Source organism: Seriola aureovittata, chromosome 7, assembly GCF_021018895.1.
Source record: "Seriola aureovittata isolate HTS-2021-v1 ecotype China chromosome 7, ASM2101889v1, whole genome shotgun sequence".
Taxonomy (NCBI): Eukaryota; Metazoa; Chordata; class Actinopteri; order Carangiformes; family Carangidae; genus Seriola; species Seriola aureovittata.
The window spans coordinates 21,373,639-21,392,463 of NC_079370.1; the positions used below are offsets into that span (position 1 = coordinate 21,373,639).

Below are 18,825 nucleotides of genomic sequence, written 5' to 3' on the forward strand. Positions count from 1 at the left end.
TGACTCTGTCATTTACTGTCTCTCCACTGTCTCCGACCTGTCTTGCACGCGCACTCATACACACACAAACACACGTGCACGCACATGCATTCATTCAGTCACTTATGAAGTACACGTGTAAGTGATGAGCTTGTTCTCATCTGCGCTAATGAATGTGAAAGGGGTTAAAGTGCCAGATTCCATATTGCGTGTATGAACATACAGAGGCATCCAGGAAAATGAGTTTAATTAAGAGACAACAGATGCAGCATGCTAACTGCTTGTATCATTTAGCTTATAGCTACAGAATGAGTCAGCAGCAGAGCAAAGTGTGAGCGAGGGATCAGAGAGAACGCGGGGATACAGCTGTCGATGTTAATACACATCTTGGGGTTTGATTTGATTTGATGGAGTGCGATTTGTGAGTCTTTCATTTCGCAACGTGCCAGGTCGTTTCCTGCCCTCACAGCCTTTGGTAAACAGCGTCCTCAGAAAAACTAGACCTTTATGTGTGTGTATGTGTGTGCGTGAACCTCTTCCACTCAGTCTTTGCCACAGTAATGCTCAGGTTAAGTGTAGTTGCAGGCTATTATACATCATTAGGGTAAGTAAGGCTCAGGCAGCACAGCAAGAGAAATGGACTCTTTCAGATGCTTCATTCCTCACCGGCCATGGCTGAAATAGGACCTGACGTCACACACACACACACACACACACACACACACACACACACACATACACACACACATATATATACACATGCTTGTATACAGGAACAAGCTGCTACACTGAGAAAGCAGCTTGCCACTTATCCAGTCAGTCAGTCACAAATCACCCTGTCAATCAGCTGGTTTATAGAGGCTAAGGCTTCCTGATCACTGCAAGTCAGTCAGTCCTGCCTGCCACTCGCCTGCCACCGCGGAAATTAAAGCGTCCTTAATGGAGAGATGAGAGTGTTTTATTGTGTTTTCACATTTTATAATACATGTTAACACCAGCCACGCTGGATTAAGACTGTGGTAATTTCTTCTAACCATATCAATTAGAGTCAGGCTGGTAGATGGGCTAGAGATGGGGATTAGACACCCAGTATGATAGATAGCATGCAGCTTATTTATACATCATTTTGGCACTGATTAATTATTAATTTATTATAATAAAATACTTTAGTTATTATTTTAGATCATTCAAAGAAAGTGAAAACACACATGTTGCCATGTTGCCACGCCTGTTTTTTCTTTTCAAAAATATGTATCAGGATGATAAAAGCCCATGTCAGTCAGACCCTGAAACAGAGAGACTAGATCAGACTAGTTCTACATTCCTTTTTAGGCTGTAGTTAGGTAGACAGAGTGAAATGCCCTGTGTTATTTCTCATTGAGCTTGTTGTATTTCTTATGCAGAGGGGTACAGCAGTGTCCTCTGCCCAGTGAACGGACCCCCAGCTGGGTTTAAAGACAGAGGCCGGCTGGGTGGCAGAGCCACAGGAACGTGGAGGTGATAGATGAAGGAGGCCAGGAAAAAGACTAATTGTTCTCATTACAGAACAAATAAAAATCAATACCTCTCAAAGCAAGGGGGAGGTGGTAGTGGTCTTGAAGGGCACTGTAGTTATTGCATAGGAGTGGATTTTGTTGGAATTACAAGTGGTGGCGAAGGCGCAATGGAACCGATCACATTTGAATGCTAATTCCGATAAGGGACAGTTAGATTAATAGATGTGGCGGTCCAGCGCTGGTCCTTCCCCCCATAAAAGCGGTGGGGGTGTTTGAGATTGAAGTCTTAAATGCAATTAAATGAGAAAACACATGGTAAAAAAGGGGAGATATTTCCCCAATTTTTTCAAATTAAAGCAGGAAATTTCATTACCAGGGGAGCATATTTTACACAGGCAATTACAAGGTTAATACATCTTCAACATCCCCCCTTAAAGTCCTCATATATTTGTTCAGGGATTTTGTTCTTGTATTTTAGTTTAATTGGCTATGCAGAGGCTATGCAGAGGGTCTGCATTGTATACACACGCGCGTGCACACACACACACACACACACACACATGCACACACACACACACACACACACACACACATGCACACACACACATGCACACATACACACACACTCAAATGCAATAGATTCTTATACATTGATTCCCTTGAGGTGTAGTTTTACCTTAACCAAAAGAAAACACGACATGTATAACCTCTAACTGATGCTGTAACCTTAACTTGACCATCGTTCTTATCCCAGCCTTGATTTTAACTGTTAACCCTAAAATCACTATGACAACCAGCCAGAATGTCCACAAACTCCAAAATGTCATCACAAAAGTAGTCGCAAGCTGTCATGAGTCAGATACACACACACACACAATTCTTCATAGAGGGCTCCAGCAGCATATTGGCAGCAGTGTGTGTGTGTGTGTGTGTGTGTGTGTGTGTGTGTGTTGCATTGCGCAGACAGTGAGTGGCTCTGGTCTGGTTTCTCTCTGACACAGATGACAGCATTGTGTGCATGTGTTTCTGAATGTGAGTGTGTGAGTGTATGCATATATATATATATATATATATATATATATATACCCCCCTACTGTATATATATATATATACAGTAGGGGGGACTTAAAACTTAAAAAGTAGCTGTCACTCAAAGGTTCACTTTGACTTTTGATATACTGTCCTTAAAAAGCAACAACACGAGGACAGTGCTCATATACACTCATGTACACATACAGAAATCATAATCACTGTCTTGACCTAGTGAAATAAGTTAGTGAAAGTAAAGTAAAAACTAAAGTTGTAAAGTTTACAAATCACTTAGAGTTTAGAAAAAAAACATGCAAAAAGAAACTATAATTATCATAATCATCAAATAAACAAATCGGTTATAAAGCAAGTCAAACCAAAGAGAGAATAAATAAGATCAAAGAAATAAGAATCTGAGATTTGTTTCAGAATGCAGTTTTATGAAAATGTGTTTCAATAAAAGGTTTAAAACACTAAACTGGTTTTGGACTGTAACATGTCCATGCCAATCTCCTCAGAGTTTCCTCCCTGTCAGGTTGTTTTTCTCTGATTTAGCCTGTCTTACAGCCGTAGAGACACCACACTGTATAATAGAAATTCAACAGTGAAGCAAATTGGCAGAGCCACAGAGGGCGGATCGACAGTGAGAAGACAAGCTGGGAAGGAGGCGGAGAGCAGAGGAGGCAGTGTGAAAGATAGAGAGAGAGCGAGATGGAGATGATGATGGAAGGAGAGAGAGGCTGTGGTGGTTTATGTAACATCTCCAGGATGGTCTTTGGCATGCGTCAGGGGGTTGAGCCATCAATCACTCCATCTGTGTAAAATCACGAGCTGACTCCAATATTGCTAAATATTTATACTGTCACATACACACAGGCGTGCAGATGAAAAGAGCCATTCATTAGGGCCTTCTCAGGCCTGTCAGCCTGGAGATGGAGATTAGAGAAGCAACCTCCCACCGCGCCTGGCTCTCCTCTCACTGAGCTCCTCAGCCCTATATATAGAGCCATCAGGACGATAAATATCTCCAGCATGCCTCTGTTAGGTAAATACCCAGTAAATATGGCAGAGAGGATCGGAGACTAAGCTAAACAGACCTGTGTGCCTGTGAGTGTGTGTTGTGTACAAGTGTGAGTCACTCAACAGGGAACAATAGGGACTTCTCATACTATATCCTGTATGAATATACTGTATGGATGGCCAGGCTTTGATTTGGTTGGCATCAGTGATGTTGTTGTTGTTAATAAAAAAGTTGGGTAAACTGGTATTCCAGCTGATAATCGCAAGCCAAACAAACAGGAAATATAAACATGAAATCAGTTCTAGTTCCAGCAGAACATTACTTATATTACTTTTATACTTGCATAACTTACTTTAAATTACTTTTGGAGCTTGACACACCCTGACATCTGCTCTCACCACTTTATGGAAGTGCAACACGGAATTGCTGGAATACCTCTTTAATGTGTCATACTGCCATCAATGTCTTGTTGCCATCAACTTTATTTTGATAGTGGAGCAAAAGAGAAAGAAATCTGACCCAAATCCCTAATAGGTAGAGGAATAGTTCAGTATACAGTATACAACAAAACTGAGTAGCCCTGCTCAGTCTCACTAAAATGTTCATTCCAAATCCTACTATTTAATACGTTTTTATTTGTTTTTAGCCAAAGTCAAAGTCTTTTGGAAAACTGACAAATTAACCTATAATCAAAGGTCCATATTAAAGAGCATACTGCAACAACAGTGAGATTCCGTTCTTTTATTTTCTTATTATTTTGTATGTCCACGTTTTATTTCTAACAAAAATCTGTGCAGAGATTTTTTGTCATTCTTCACAGATGATTCTTTTCAGCTGCTCTTTGCTGGAGGGGTTTTCTTGCTCTATTGTCTGTTTTAAAATACTCCAAATATCTCTGTGGAGTCTAGTCATGGGAATCACACAGCCAGGTCATAGTTGTCACTTTCTTTCTTCTTCACAAACTCTTGTGGGATTTTTTTGTGTGTGTTCAGGATCGTAGTCATGTTGGAAAATTCCTCTCCTGTAAAGCCTCAAGAGACTGGGAGTCATCTCTTCATTCAGTCAAACTTACATTCATAGTGCCATTTATTAATGTCATCACCTCTACACCGGTTGCACTTACGCAGCTCCCTATCAGCACACTCCCACCTCCATGTTTAACGGTTGGAACTCTCCATTCACTGCGGTGGTCCTGGCTGGTTCCACACCAAACATGCTGGACACTGTCTGATCCAAATCAATTTATTTTGGTTTCATCTGACCAGAGACTCTGCTGCCAATATTCATCAGGCCTCTCTTCGCGTTCTTTGGCAAAGTTTAATCTTGCCGTTTTGTGCTGTTTTGTGAGCGATGCTTTTCTTGAACGCCGTCTGTAGAGGTTGACTTCATGCAGTCTCCTGCACACGGTCTGATCAGTCTCTGAAACAACAATTTCCACAGATCATCCTTGAGCCAAGTCAGAAGCACTCTCACTTCTGTTTTTCAATATCATAAATAATGAATTGCGTCCTCGCATCCTTTTTCGAGGACGGCCACTGTGCCTGCGTTATTAGTAGTTTGGCTCTTCTTAAGCACTACTGCAGCTCTTTTGCGGCTTATGCCTTATGCCTTTGCCTACCGATGCTCTTGTACCGTCTCCTATCTTTATGATGTCTCACAATCTTAGGTTTCTTACTTGTTCCGGCAGTCCTTTACCATGTGAGGCCACGTTGCATTAAACACAACCCAGGACAGAACTGAGGGAGCTGTGATGTTCAAAGGTTATTCTTTAACCTTATTCATTCAATTGGACCTAAGTGGAAATCACAAGTGTATATTTTTGATCACAGGTAAAGTCACTGTTGTCTCTGGTATACTCACTTTGGCTCCACTGCGGTTGCACTTTGTGGCCTGTATTTTCATTGTAGTCTGTCTAACCTGTTTTTAATTAAACATCAGATCAAATAACTACAGTTCCACTTGAAAATAATACAATTATTGTAAGACAGCACAGTTTTGAGCCATTTAACATTCCAGAAATATTGCACACAAATGCGCTTACTTTTATTATCCAGAGCACCAAGTAAATATGGAAGTGTGCTTGAACCACTAACACCATCAGGCAATCAAGGAAAAAGTTTTCACTTGCAATTTCACTGACAATTTCTAACCAACATCCAAGCAATCAATTGATCAATTAATTAAGAAAGCACTCAGCAGATTAATCATTAAGGAAAGTAATTGTTGCTTGCAACTCTGAATGCTTTCAAAAATCTTGATAGTTTTGAAGACCAGCTTTGGATAAAGAAAACATTCCCTCCATTATGACTGTAGTCAAGCTCGACATCTTAGGCCTCTCTTTGCTTCCCTCTTTAGGCCTCTGAACTGACATCTTTCATAGTGTTCTGCTTCTGTGTCTTTGTCTGCAATCTTTGTTTATTCTCTTTTTTCTCCCCCAACCCAATCCGCTCCACGCTCTCTTCAGTTCTCCACCCAGTTTTTAGAAATTCTGAAGCACGCTATTATGTTGCGAGTATTCATTTCATCCGCCTTGACGGACCTCAGATCACTGCGCGGGCCAGGCCTTGGCAACAAAAAGACATCAGCAACATCAACTTCACACTGTAATTATGAGAAATGGGGGAAATTTCATTTTGATTAGCGAAAAAAGCTTTTATTCTCAAACTCACATCCATAATTAATCATTAAATCATGGGAGAGTGAGTGAGAGCGATAGATGGGGAGGACACAGTGAAAGGAGGATAGAGGGATGGATGGAGGGAGGGAGGGATGTAGCAATGGAGAGAAAGGGAAAAGGCATGTAATTATCTGCAGAAGTTCGACATCCCCTGTAAATCCACGGAGCCGTCTGACGTGGCTAATTAAAGAAGCAATCAAAGGTCCACCTCCAGAGATTTTGAGAGAAAGAGGAGAGAGTGAGGGAGAAGAAGAAGAAGAAAACAGGCCAGAGAGATAGAAAGAAGGCCTAATGGGGAGGATGAGGGAAGGGAAAGGAAGGAGTGGGAATATGGGAAAAGAAGAGAGCGGGAGCGTTGTGATCTTTGTTATTGTTTCATATGTCAACCTCCCCTCTTGGATTCTTGGATGAGGCTCTCACATGCCTCCTCTCTCTCTCTATTCAGCCTCTTTTTTCTTTTTCTACTTGGATCCGGCCATCACACTGGGATCATTTCTGACCTTCATCTGAGGAGTGCAAATAGCTGCTGTGATTTACTACAGCATCAGGGAAATAAGCGGCACTCAAACAAAAAGTAGAACGTTAGTCATATCTGGTTAGTCAGTTTTTTTTTTTTTAAGTTGAAATGATGGATCTCCTGACGCCTTTCTAGGGCACAAAATCAGTGATGTAACCTGCAGGCATCAGGTGTTTCAGGCCTTTCAGCATCAGACGCCCTCTCACTGGCAGCCCTGCTGAGGTTGATCAGGCCTCACTTTGTGCAGCTGTAGCAGCCTCCCACACGTTTGCTCTTTTTATCCACAGCCAACCAGATAAATTCTAAGCAACCTGTGTGTTGTGGTAGATGACGCATTGATCTTGCAGAGGGACTTCCTTACAAAGCCCCTACATCTTGTACTCGGTGTACTGGCTAACCAGGCCTTCTCAACTCATCCTTCTTAATTCCAGAGTCCCCTCCATCTGGTCCTCTCACAGAGTAGCCTGCTCCAGCATGGCGATGGACTTTGTCAACCCTGGCACAAGTCTAAGGTCTAAATATAGTTGTGACTACTTGCTGCAATACACTGAGTTGCCTGTTCATTTCTGCCAGTAACAGACTACAGTGTTACTTAACTTACTACTCCCTTACATTATTACTTTTCATTAAAGGTCTAAATCCATGTTCTCTGTCTGTCCTTTTTTTCTCTTGTGAAAAATTTGGAAACCAGTTGTAAGTCCGCTGTGTCATGAAGTTAAAATAACATGCAGGCGTCTTTAAAAAAAAAAAAAAAAAAAAGCCAATCCCCACCATTTTCTTTTGAAGCAGTGTGAATACATCCAATATTTTCAAATCTGGGCAACATCAAAAGATGCTGCATTTTTATTGTTTGATCATTTCATACAGTCCAACTGAAACTGAAATAGTTTTTACCATAATATAGCTACGCTGGTGGCCAGAAGAGAGAAAAAGATGCTAAGGATGAAAGAATGAAACAGGAAGGTGTCGTTGAGATGGTTTCCCCAATGATTTTGTTTTTTTTCCCTCTTCATCTCCCCCCCCCGTCTGTCTCTCTCTGGGGGCACAGACCTGGGGGACACGAGGTAGAAAGAGTTAGTGTGGACCAGATTATACTCGCACTTGGTCATCCCCTGTCAGCAGAAAAAGAGCTGAGAGCAGGACACTGACCTGTGCTCCCTCTGACCAGTGCATGTGCGTGCGTGCGTGCGTGCGTGCGTGCGTGTGTGTGTGTGTACTTCTCACCTTTTGAGCCCCTTATCTGTATTGTATCTTTGTTTATTGAGATTATATATATTATTTTCATTGCCAGTGAAAAAAAAAACACTGTAGCCATGTTAATTGAATTAATTTTTTCCTGTAAAGTGGTTGAATACAGGAGAAAAATGGCAGCACTCTGCACTTTGAGTACCTGCAGCTGTACTGACATTTATTACTGACAACATAACTAAAACAACTGTTAGTTCAGTTATTTATGGGAACAAGTATAATACAGCACCAAACAACAACATTTTCCAGTTTCCAATCCAATTTAGGTTGGATTTTTCCTTTAAGCTCTTATTGTTGTGCACTTGTGTTTTCATTGCAACCTGGTCTATCAAAAAAGGCCTCAAAAGGTTCACATTTTGGCTTCTACTCTTTTCAGATCTCAGTTTTTTGTGTTCATAAATGATGCTGCAATCATCCATCCTCTTAGCTTCCACCACACACAGCATACAAAGACAGGACATGCAGGAAAACACATTCTGGACTGTTTCTAAGACTTCCAGTTTTCCTGCCAGACGCAAACTCTTCTCCCAGTCGTGGGAGGCTCTAAATAAAGAACGTAAAGAGACTATAGACTGTAGAAAAAAAAAAAAAACACTTCACTGCCAAAAACATAACATGCATAACTTCCTGTGTGTCAGAGGATTTATGCAAAAAAGACTCTTTAAGAGGCTTTCTGGTTGTGTTATAGACTAACCATTGTGTTGCATAAACTCGCAAAAGAGAATAAGAACACAGACATTCATTTATGTAATAGCATCATTATGTTAAAGATATTCACTTTAACTTTTAGCTAAAGTGACTGATGGATTAATATTGGCCTTCAGAGCCACCGTATCGGTGTAACAGCCCAGAAGGCCCTCTGTCAGTCTATGCCCTCATTCTCTTCTGTTTATTCGTCCTTGGGGTGTGTTCAGTGTGTCTCCATCTCTCTCTCTGCCCTGTCCACCCGGTGTCAATCTGGCTGCTGTATAATTGGTTGTTTTTTGGTCGGCCAGCCTGTCCTCCCTGGCGTTGATTCATGGCGTTTGTAAAGGTGACAGTAGCGGCTGTCCCTACCAGACAAAGTAGAGCCATCACCAGCCAGACCTCGGCTGACCTGCTAGTTTGTGCGCACACACTCGCACGGAGGCAGACACACACATACAGGAATAGGAAACACATGCAGCTTTGCCTGAGGCCTCACAGGGGAGGAGAGGGAGGCAGGTAAGGTCATCATGTACACAGCTCGACCAAGAAGATCCTCAAACACACACACACACACACATAAAAATGAATAAACACATACACATATGGCTGATTTCTCTCTTTTTTTGTCAGTAATGTATTCAATTCAAATTCAAAATTCAGCACTTGTAACTTTATAAACCCAAATACTGTGAACAGACACATGTACATGTATGCACCTCACATAGAGTATAGTTCATGGTCTTTATGTAAATTGTAAAGAAATGAACATAAACCTCTGTACATAGACCTGCTAAATGTTACAATACACATCCTGTGTGAGGAAAGTCACTTACACACAGTATCAAAAGTAAAATGCATGAGTGCAAAGACAGAAACATTCTGCACATTTACTAAGTATAACAATAAAACTTTGTTTATAGCATCTTTATTAAAAAAACAAAAAATTATTTTACAAGTAAAAGACGCATAAAATCGATGAAACAATACAAAGAAATCAATGTGAAATAATAAAATACATACTCACATAGGTTTATGTACATTAAAATACACACTCATATAAGTACCTAAAAATGCACATAGACACACACAAACACCACACTCTCATATGCGGGCCTTCCCCAGTGACCTGGATACACCCAGAAGTGACACTTTATCTACTTAGCAGTGTCACCTTCAAAACCCTGCAACACTGACACACACACACACACTCACACACACACACATATCTCGTCTGTAAAAATCCCCCCACAAATTACAGCCATATGTGTGTCAGGTTTAGGGGTCTCCATCATGCTCTTTTTAAGGCAGCAGCTTCATATCTATAATTGAAGGTAATCGGCTGGTAAAAGGATTGTAAAGGGTTTTGTGCTGTAGTTTAGAATTGATCAGGGGCTCTGGTTTTTTCATGGTCCTGCCATTGACCTTGTAATTGATTTGGTGAGCATGTTTTTTCTCCTTTCTTGTGTTATGGTTTGATACAGTATAATTGACTTTGCCTGCTGTAGTGTCTGCTCAAGTTGATTTCTTTGCCTTTCAGAGAGAGAGAGAGAGAGAGAGAGAGTGTGTGTGTGTGTGTGTGTGTGTGTGTGTGTGTGTGTGTGTGTGTGTGTGTGTGTGTGTGTGTTCTAACTTCTATTCCAATTAGGGTTTATTGTGCTGTACATTTAGATGAACATGAGGGTTAAATTTAGGTTCAGAGATTAAAGATTGAATACAACCAACACAATGTCCTCGCTAGTATAACGGGACTTACGTCTAGGTGTGTGTGCCGGCTTGATTACATGTGCGTGTGCAAGTGAGCTTACATTCATAGCGAGCTGACCTGTGTTACAGCGAATGTAATTGATTGTGTGTGTGCTGGTGTCTCAGTGTTAAGGTTAATTTCTCTAACTGCTGGTAAGTGCTGTCTGACCGCTCCCCTGGCGGCCTCTCCGAGCTGAAGTAATGCCACTTAGAGGCCCCGGGCCCCCGCCACTGGCCAGCCCATTGATCCGCTGATCAATAATTGCATCTGTACAGTACACTGAGCAGGGAGGCTTCCTCGCTGACCTGAACACTAACACACCGACTGCTGTGAGGCGCAGAGTCGCACCACACACACGGCTATCAAACTGCGGTCCAGGGACCACCTAAGGATTCACAAAGAGGTTCCAGAGGAGTCCCCAGCAAAATGAGGTTTAGTCTAATTTCAGTGGCATTTCATTCATTAGGAGTTATCCCATTTGGAGAATAGATTCACTGCCATCACTGCTACCTCCCCTTATAGTGAAGACAGTTGTGCTTTCTACAGATTCTTACTTTAACACACTTTAAATAAAGCAGAGTGTAAACAGAACAAGCACATGGGGGTTACAACAGTTTCAACTCTACCATTGCTTCTTTGCGTTTCAGTAATAATCAGGTAGATTTTTGGGCCACATGGTTTTGGACCAATTACTATTTGTTATTTGTACGACTTCCACGATTTTCAGAAAACCACGTTTGGATCCTAAAAATCTGTTGTGGCAGCAAATCACTGCACAGACATGCAAAGTAAGGCCATGCTGGGGCTGATGTGATGTAGAACACAAGATGCTTGTTATTCGCTGTCATTCGCCATTGACCTGTTTATAAACACATATCTCTCTGGTCCTTCCACCCATCTCTTTCTCTTTTCTTTTTTCCGTCTGACTCTTTGTCTCTGATGTCTTCCATTTATCTGCTTTCCCTACTAATTCTCACATAAACCAGAGAGTCATCTGGACATGAACCCCTGCAGGATGTTCAAATCTGTTGTAGAGAAGATTAGTATTCAGTGAGTCCATATAAAAAGTAAAATTCCCTCCACACAGACTAAGAGCTCTGTGCAAGTTTATATTAGTCACTGATCCAGTTTTACAGTCAGACTTTCCTTAAGATGTTTCTGTCATATGGAAATCAAAATGACATCATCTCTCGTCTCTGCATCCTTTTCTTCCTCCTGTTGTTTTATTCCTCTCAGGCAGCCTCCATCTTGTTTCAGATCACAGCCAATAAAGCAGCCTCTCCCTCTCTCTCGCTCTCTCTCTCCCATCCTCTCTCCTACTTCCTGTTAAAAGAATCAGTCAGACAGAACACTCAAAACACATATTAAACAGGCATCAGCCTCTCGCCGGGGCCAAATCACGCTGTTCAAATGTTGTTCTTCCACCGGGAGCGCAGGACAACTGAAGAGATGGGATCTGCAACATTAACTTGATTCACGGCTGCGGCGACTGAGTGACACTCCATAAACCTCAGCAGGCCGCCGCTGGGCCCCGCCGACAGCACCCCATGGCTAATGTGACATACACTAGCAACGCATAGCCTTACCACCCCCACAGCACTGCACACACACACACACATACACACACACACACACACGTAAGCAAGCACAAGCAAAGACCTGCATATACATACAAATACATATAGTAGCACGTAATATACAGACACACACCAGCTAAGCCTGACTTTAATATTCCACCCACATACTGACACACACATACAACATGTGAATTCAGAGACTCACATAAATACAACAATGCATTAAATTTGGCACAAACAAGCAAAACCGAGCTTTACCAAGTCGAACATACACACACGGTCAGGAGTTCACACACTAATATGCCATGTCTCTCTTAAAAACACACACACACACACAAACACACACACACACATAACTGTTTTTATTGTAATGCAGCAGAAACTGCACAGCCAATGAGTTATTGTCCTCTGCAGAAGACCTCTCAGCTCACAGCATTTTGGCGTAGGCAGTTAGCCTGGGCCCTGTAGCTCTGTGTAAATGGGTAACCTCTGCTGCTAAAAATGCCAACTTCCTCTGGCTGTCTTCAGCAGTGCTGACTCCCTCTGCACACTAACTACTGTGCTTGTCACTTGAGATACAGATAGAGGAGTCTGAACTGATATTTACCACACCAACTTGTTGCCTGTGTACTGCGGCGTCACTGTGATTTTTGTGTTCGTTTGCCTTTATACAAATGCACATTGTTATCACACAGGAGAGAGAGAGAGATGCAGGAGAAGCATAGAGATGAATAGAGACTCATCATGGGGAAAGAGACAGATAGACAAACGGCAGGTAGAACTAAAGTCTCTCTCCATTGGTCAGAATCAGGGAGTTGTGCACTTCATATGCAAAATAGTGGAGCAAAATTGGTCGCAATGTATTGACTATTTGTATTACCCAGAAACCATGTTCTCGTTTACACCAAAGGAAAAAGGATTCAAGAGTTTGTAGTAACGTCTCTAACCAGGTATGAAGAGAAAACTCTCGACCCTCCCAGTATCAGTCTTTGTTCTGTGACATGGAGGTTTGTAAATTCTTTATCATTTATCAAGTCTATTTGGGCTGAACAGCAGAAAGCGCTGGCTAACTTTTCTTATCTTCTCTTTGTGTCTGTGTAAAATAAATCTGGCAGGTGTAGACAGGTGTGGGTGTATGTGTGTGTAGATTAAATTAAAATAGCCAGTTTTTAGTAATGTATCATACTGTAATGCTAAAGTGAGAACATCACCACAGGACATATTTATATATTGGAGACCGAGAAGTGTGAGCAGATTGTTATTAACTTATATTAAATCTCTGAAATTCTTGTTCTGAGCTGAAGCTGCGTTTAACTGTCTGACACTTAACGCTTTTAACTTTGCTTGTAGCCATTAGAATAACAGGTGTGTTTTCGTGACACTAACATCTGCAATTTCTATCAGTCCAGGTCTTAACGGTTGGCTCTGTTGTTGGACTCATTCCTAGCACATAAAGTGTTCACTGTCTCCTCCAGAGCTTCATGTACAGACTTGTAAAATGTACCAATAGTCCATTTGAGATTGTATCTGTGCAGGATTAAGAGGCTCGCTGTCACCAGAGGACTAATGCTCACTGCCTACCTGTCCGGTGAGAGTGAGAATTAAAGGTAGCACATCTCTCTGTCGGTTTGAGGACAGGGCACGGCTGGGTCAGACACTGTTTGCAGCACAACTCTGACTTTCTGATCACATTGTCAACTTTGTGAATGCAGGACATTAAATGTCAGAGGGAGATAGGAATATCAATGATTGATGAGTTTGTTCCTGTATGTACTGTGAGATCTGTGTGATCTTGTCGCTACCTTTGGGGGCAAACCTTGTACTTCCAAAATGTCAACTTTTCAGGAGCCGAGCAAAAAAAACACAAAAGTTGTTTTATTTCCTGAAAAGTTGAGGTTTGTGAAAGAGTTGTTGGAATTTTAAAGGGTTTAATGAGGCAAAGGGATTTTATAATCTGCAAGCTTTCAAGTGCAAACCTTCAGATGAAACTAAAACAATGCAAATTAAGATCAATATGCTCTTCTAGTGACAATAATAGATGTGTCTTTTCAGTTTTTGTACAATAAGTTCATCTGTGCCTAGCAGCACAGGCGTGAACAGAGTCCCCTCTTCCCTGTCTCAAATTCGCATTTTTCTGCATAGATTATCTTACGAGTGTCTGAGCCAGGCGCTGTTTAAACAATGGCATTTCTAACACTGTTCCTATCACCTTGGAAACGCCATGGCAACCTGTGATCTGAGAGGGCACAGTGTGGCTCAATTAGCACCAGCCGTATCTCGCCACACTCTTCTGCCAGCCTAATATCTCCATATTCTGTCTCCTTTCATGCATTAAGTGACACAAATATGTGCAGTGTTGCATCACCTTTTATTTCAACTTAGCTCTCAATAAGCTTCTTTTTTTTTTCTCACAGTGATTGATGCCTAAACATAGCAGGTTCAACAGTTGTGGTTACTGAGAACATTAAGAGAAATGGACAGCCATGTGTGTGTTAACTATGTGCAGTAGTTGCCATGTCTATTTTAGTACTCTGGATGTGATCACGGTAGAGATGCAACAGATCACAAAACTCACAGTTTGTACTGTATCACAGATTTTTGCATCGCGGATCGAATTAGCAAATTATTTTTGGGATCAGCAAACAACGAAAAAAGAAAAAAACTGAGAAAAACAGTTAAAACTCAAAGAATATTTAAAGAAAGGAATGGTCTTAACAGCTGCAGTAAAATTGCATTTCACGCTATCATGGTTAAACTTTGCAATTAATCTGCGGTCCAAATGCGTGCAAAACCATGGGGGTTGTCTTTACAGATCAGCTATGGTCTGTTACAGCCCTAGATCCTGGTCTTCCTACTAAATTATTTTCCTTTTATATTCTGTATTCAAACTCCCTTTTATCTATTATTTTAGCTCTGTTTTTAGCAGTCTAAGAATGCAATAAGAGTATCTGCAAAATATAAAAAATGTGACATGTAATGTGAAACGTGTCCCTCTGTTCCCTAGGTATTGTGTCCAAGTCTTTCGAGTGTCGTCTGAAGGGCCAGGGGGCCACATTTGTGGAGGCAGAGGCCATGGGATCTCCTGTGCACAGGAAGGGCTCATCAGATGCGTCCGGGCACGATGAGCAAGTCCAGCAGGTCATCATCATCCAGGGGTACGGCGGCGGGGAGGTAGCCATCGACCAGGCCCTGGAGGAGTCGGCTGCTGCCACCCTGCAGACATTGGCCATGGCTGGCCAGGTGGCCGAAGTGCTGCACATCACCGAGGACGGACAAGTCATAGCCTCAGGCAGGGAAGTAGCATCTGCGGGGGCTCACCTGGCCGGAGGCAGCACCCAGTTCGTGGTGCTAGAGTCAGGGGAGGCCAGGGAAGATCTGCAGGCCGTGGCCAGAGGAGGGGTGACGGTCACAGCCGCAGGAAAAAGCCGCATTGTTTCCGAGTCGTCCACGGCTCTGGATGCTCTGCTCAGCGCCGTCAGCGAAATGGGCCATCAGGAGGAAATGCAAGGAGAGGCAGCCGTCATTCATGAAGTCCTGACCCCTGAGATAGCCGAGGCTGTGCAGAGTGAACTGCAGTCGGAGGTGAAACAGGAGCAGGAGGAGGTGCAGGTCATCCAGGAGACCGGCCAGGAGGAGATGCAGGAGGTGCTGCAGCTCGCGGCGTCACAGATGATGAAGGAAGGTCTGACCCAGGTCATCGTCAATGACGAAGGCACTCACTACATTGTGACGGAGCTGGACAACTGCACCTTACAGGTGGAGGAAGGCGTGTATGGAGAGGCTGGGGCAGGTGACGCAGAGGTGCAGCAGGCGGAGCAGCAGGCTGGAGAAGAAATGGTGGTTTATTTGGATGGAGCCCCTCATAATATAGTCCTGGAAGGGTAGAAGAGATAGAGGTAGAGATTTGTCATTTAATTTTAGTTTTCCATGTTTAATTCTGTTAAAGCCGCATTAGGCCAAATGTTTGCCAGGAATTCAGTCTTTTACAGTCTTCCTCTCCCTTTCTTCCCTGTTAATTTCACCCTGTTTGATCCTCTTTTTTTTTTGCATCTCTTTTTACTGTCTTCTCTTGGGCTATGCCGAACTCAGGTTAAACATCATTTATTTAGACGGACAGTGAAGGAAAGAGGTTTTGGTGCTAAGTGAGCTAACTTGCAATCGTCACAACCACCAAGAGTATATTAACAACTTGATTAATGCCATGCAAGAAAATCAATATATTTCCTCCTTAAATATTTTTTAAAATATGCATCTAATATTCTGAGAATGAAATGGCTCACTATTAAGGAAAATGTGGATTTTGCTCTATAGAAATAACAACAGGTTTAGGTTTTTTTGTTTTGTTTTGTTTGGTCGAATTTTGCTCATGTGTCCTATGACAGTTTGGTTTATTAATTTTCTTTCTATTTTCTAACGTGTTTTCCCTCCATCCTTTCTAATGATTAGTATATTATCAGTTACAAACATACAGTAGTTCCAGAACAGATCTTCTAGATGGTCTATGTGCTTTTGTCAACCCCTTATCTTTTCAAAAAACCTCTAAAAACATTAATTCTGTTTCATTTGTGTCAATAAAGATTGAGCCTAATTTTTAACACCTGTGTCCAGATTTCTTTTCATAAAGGTATTTGCTGCTACTTCATCATGTCAGTCATACATTTCACCATCAACACTGCGATTACACATACAGAACAGCGCCATCATACAAGCAACATCCACATACATGCATCAGCTGATGGCTCCCATCATGCTTTCTGATCACTAACAGTCATTATCATCACCATTATCATTATCGTCATCATAATCACCATCATCCTAATCGTCACACCCCCCCACACACACCCCCCACCCCCCCATCGGTCCCATTCTGTTCATTGTGTACAACAGACTCATCCTTTTTTTTTTTCCCCCAGCAGTATTAAGCACTGGAGGGAGAATCAATATTCATTTAGGCCCCTACACGGGCCTGGTTTCTGATGGAGTGAGTGGGAGAGCAGTATGACGGCCGCAAACACAATGGCCAACCGCTGAAAGTAGAGAGAGAAAGCACTCGTACACACGGAGGGCATCAAAAGATCATCCCTTTAACACACACACACACAGCGCAGCGCACGCAGAGCGAGAAGGTGGGCTGAGAGAGAAAGTAGTGGAGGAGTGGGCAGGAAAAATGAGAGGATTACAGATGGATGTTGAGAGAGGTGAGGCCAGAGAGAAGTGAAAGAGCAGTGAAATCCACAACCACACAGAGAGAAGGGAGCCTGTAATTTCACATAACACCTGTCTGCCTTTCAGCCTGTCTTTGTCTCCTGCTCCCAGCCTCATGTTGCATTTATAAACTCACACACACTCTTTTCATACTGTTTTTTTTTTTTTTTTCCATTCAGCAAAAGATAGGCACATTTAACAGAGGTCACGTTCTCTGTGTGAGCATCCATATGTGCCTTTGAGCAGGAACCAAAGTTGGTAAACACCCACTGAGTGGTAGAATAAATGCAAATAAATGCAAGATCCATAACAAAAAATACAGACAGCGTGTGTGTGTGTGTGGTGGTGGTGGTGGTGGTGGTGGTGGGATGGGTTAAATATTTAAAACACTCCATGTAATCTGAATTTATTTGCATTTTATGATGAACAACAAAAGAATACATCTTTCAGGTTTGGTTTTTTGGCTGGAGACCTCCTTTAAAGCTGACACTCAACTTGTGATCAATAGGTTTTTTTGCCATAGTTATAATTATTGTATATAAACCAAAGAGTGACTTTTATATGAGTATTTTTTAGAGGCCTGGAAATGTAAGAAAAAAAAGGAGGAAAGATTGGAGGAACATGTGAAAAATATTATCCTGTATTATTTATGTGTGGCATAAATTTTCTGCTTTCCTGTTCTTTTCATAGTCGTGCAATCCTTTTTTTTTTGTGTGTGACCCCATAGGGGTTCCCAGTCCCCAAGTTGGGAACCACTGTTTTAGGTAACTGCAGGTTTACAGAAGAACAGAAATTACAAAAAAGGTAAAAAAAAATAAATATATTCAATTTTACATAATTTTTTAATTTTAATGGTACTACTTTATAAAGGATATATAAATGCTTTCTAATTAGGTTATTAATTCGGTTGTTAACACTTTGTAAATCATAAATGATTATAAACAAGTTATAACAGTTTTCATATATTGATGAAGGTTCACTATTTGGCGAGATCAAGTAAATGCTTACTACTAATTAATCTTACTAATGTGTTACTACCATTTATAACTGGTAAACGGAGCCTCACAGAACTGCTGCTCACTGGATGCTTTTCGGTTTTTGCACCATTCAATAAGCATGAAAATCCCACCGAACAAAGTTCAGTTTCAGAAACACTCAAACCAGCCACCAACAATCACACCACGGTCAAAGTCCCTGACATTTTCCCCCATTCTGATGTTTGATGTGAACATTAACTGAAGCTCCTGACCTGTATCTGCATGGTTTTACTTCACAGAGTTTTTTGTTCTGAATGGGAATGTCTGTCTGCGCCCCTGCTTGTACATTATTCTACGTGTCTGTGTGAGTGATTGTGTACTATACTGTGTGCATCCCCACCCTCCTTGTGTATCTCCCTAATCAGGGCTGGATGGCTCATTATTAACTGCAGCAGGCCACTCGTGTGATATGGAAGAGGGAGAAATTAGCAGCTGTCACCCAGTGATGAGTTCATTTCCTGACAGGCCTCTGCTCCGAGGAGTCCTGCTGCAGACGACCAGACGGCTGATGGAAACCTGCCGCTGAAGCTTAATTGGAGAGCCAGAAAGGGGCAGGGGGGGGTGGAAGACACGGATGGAGAGATGAGATTAAAGAAGTGGGAGCAAGG

The 18,825-nt window shown here is 42.0% G+C and overlaps 1 protein-coding gene across 1 annotated transcript in view; it reads left to right on the plus strand.

Annotated features, from left to right (window-relative positions):
• Positions 1 to 16,570, plus strand: part of znf407 (zinc finger protein 407) — a 147,515-nt gene extending 130,945 nt beyond the window's left edge. Inside the window, exon 10 of the mRNA XM_056380770.1 lies at positions 14,980 to 16,570. Within this exon, the coding sequence (XP_056236745.1) occupies positions 14,980 to 15,860 (881 nt within the window). The 3' untranslated portion in view covers positions 15,861 to 16,570. The remainder of the gene's footprint in view (positions 1 to 14,979) is intronic.
• Positions 16,571 to 18,825: the final 2,255 nt, after the last annotated feature.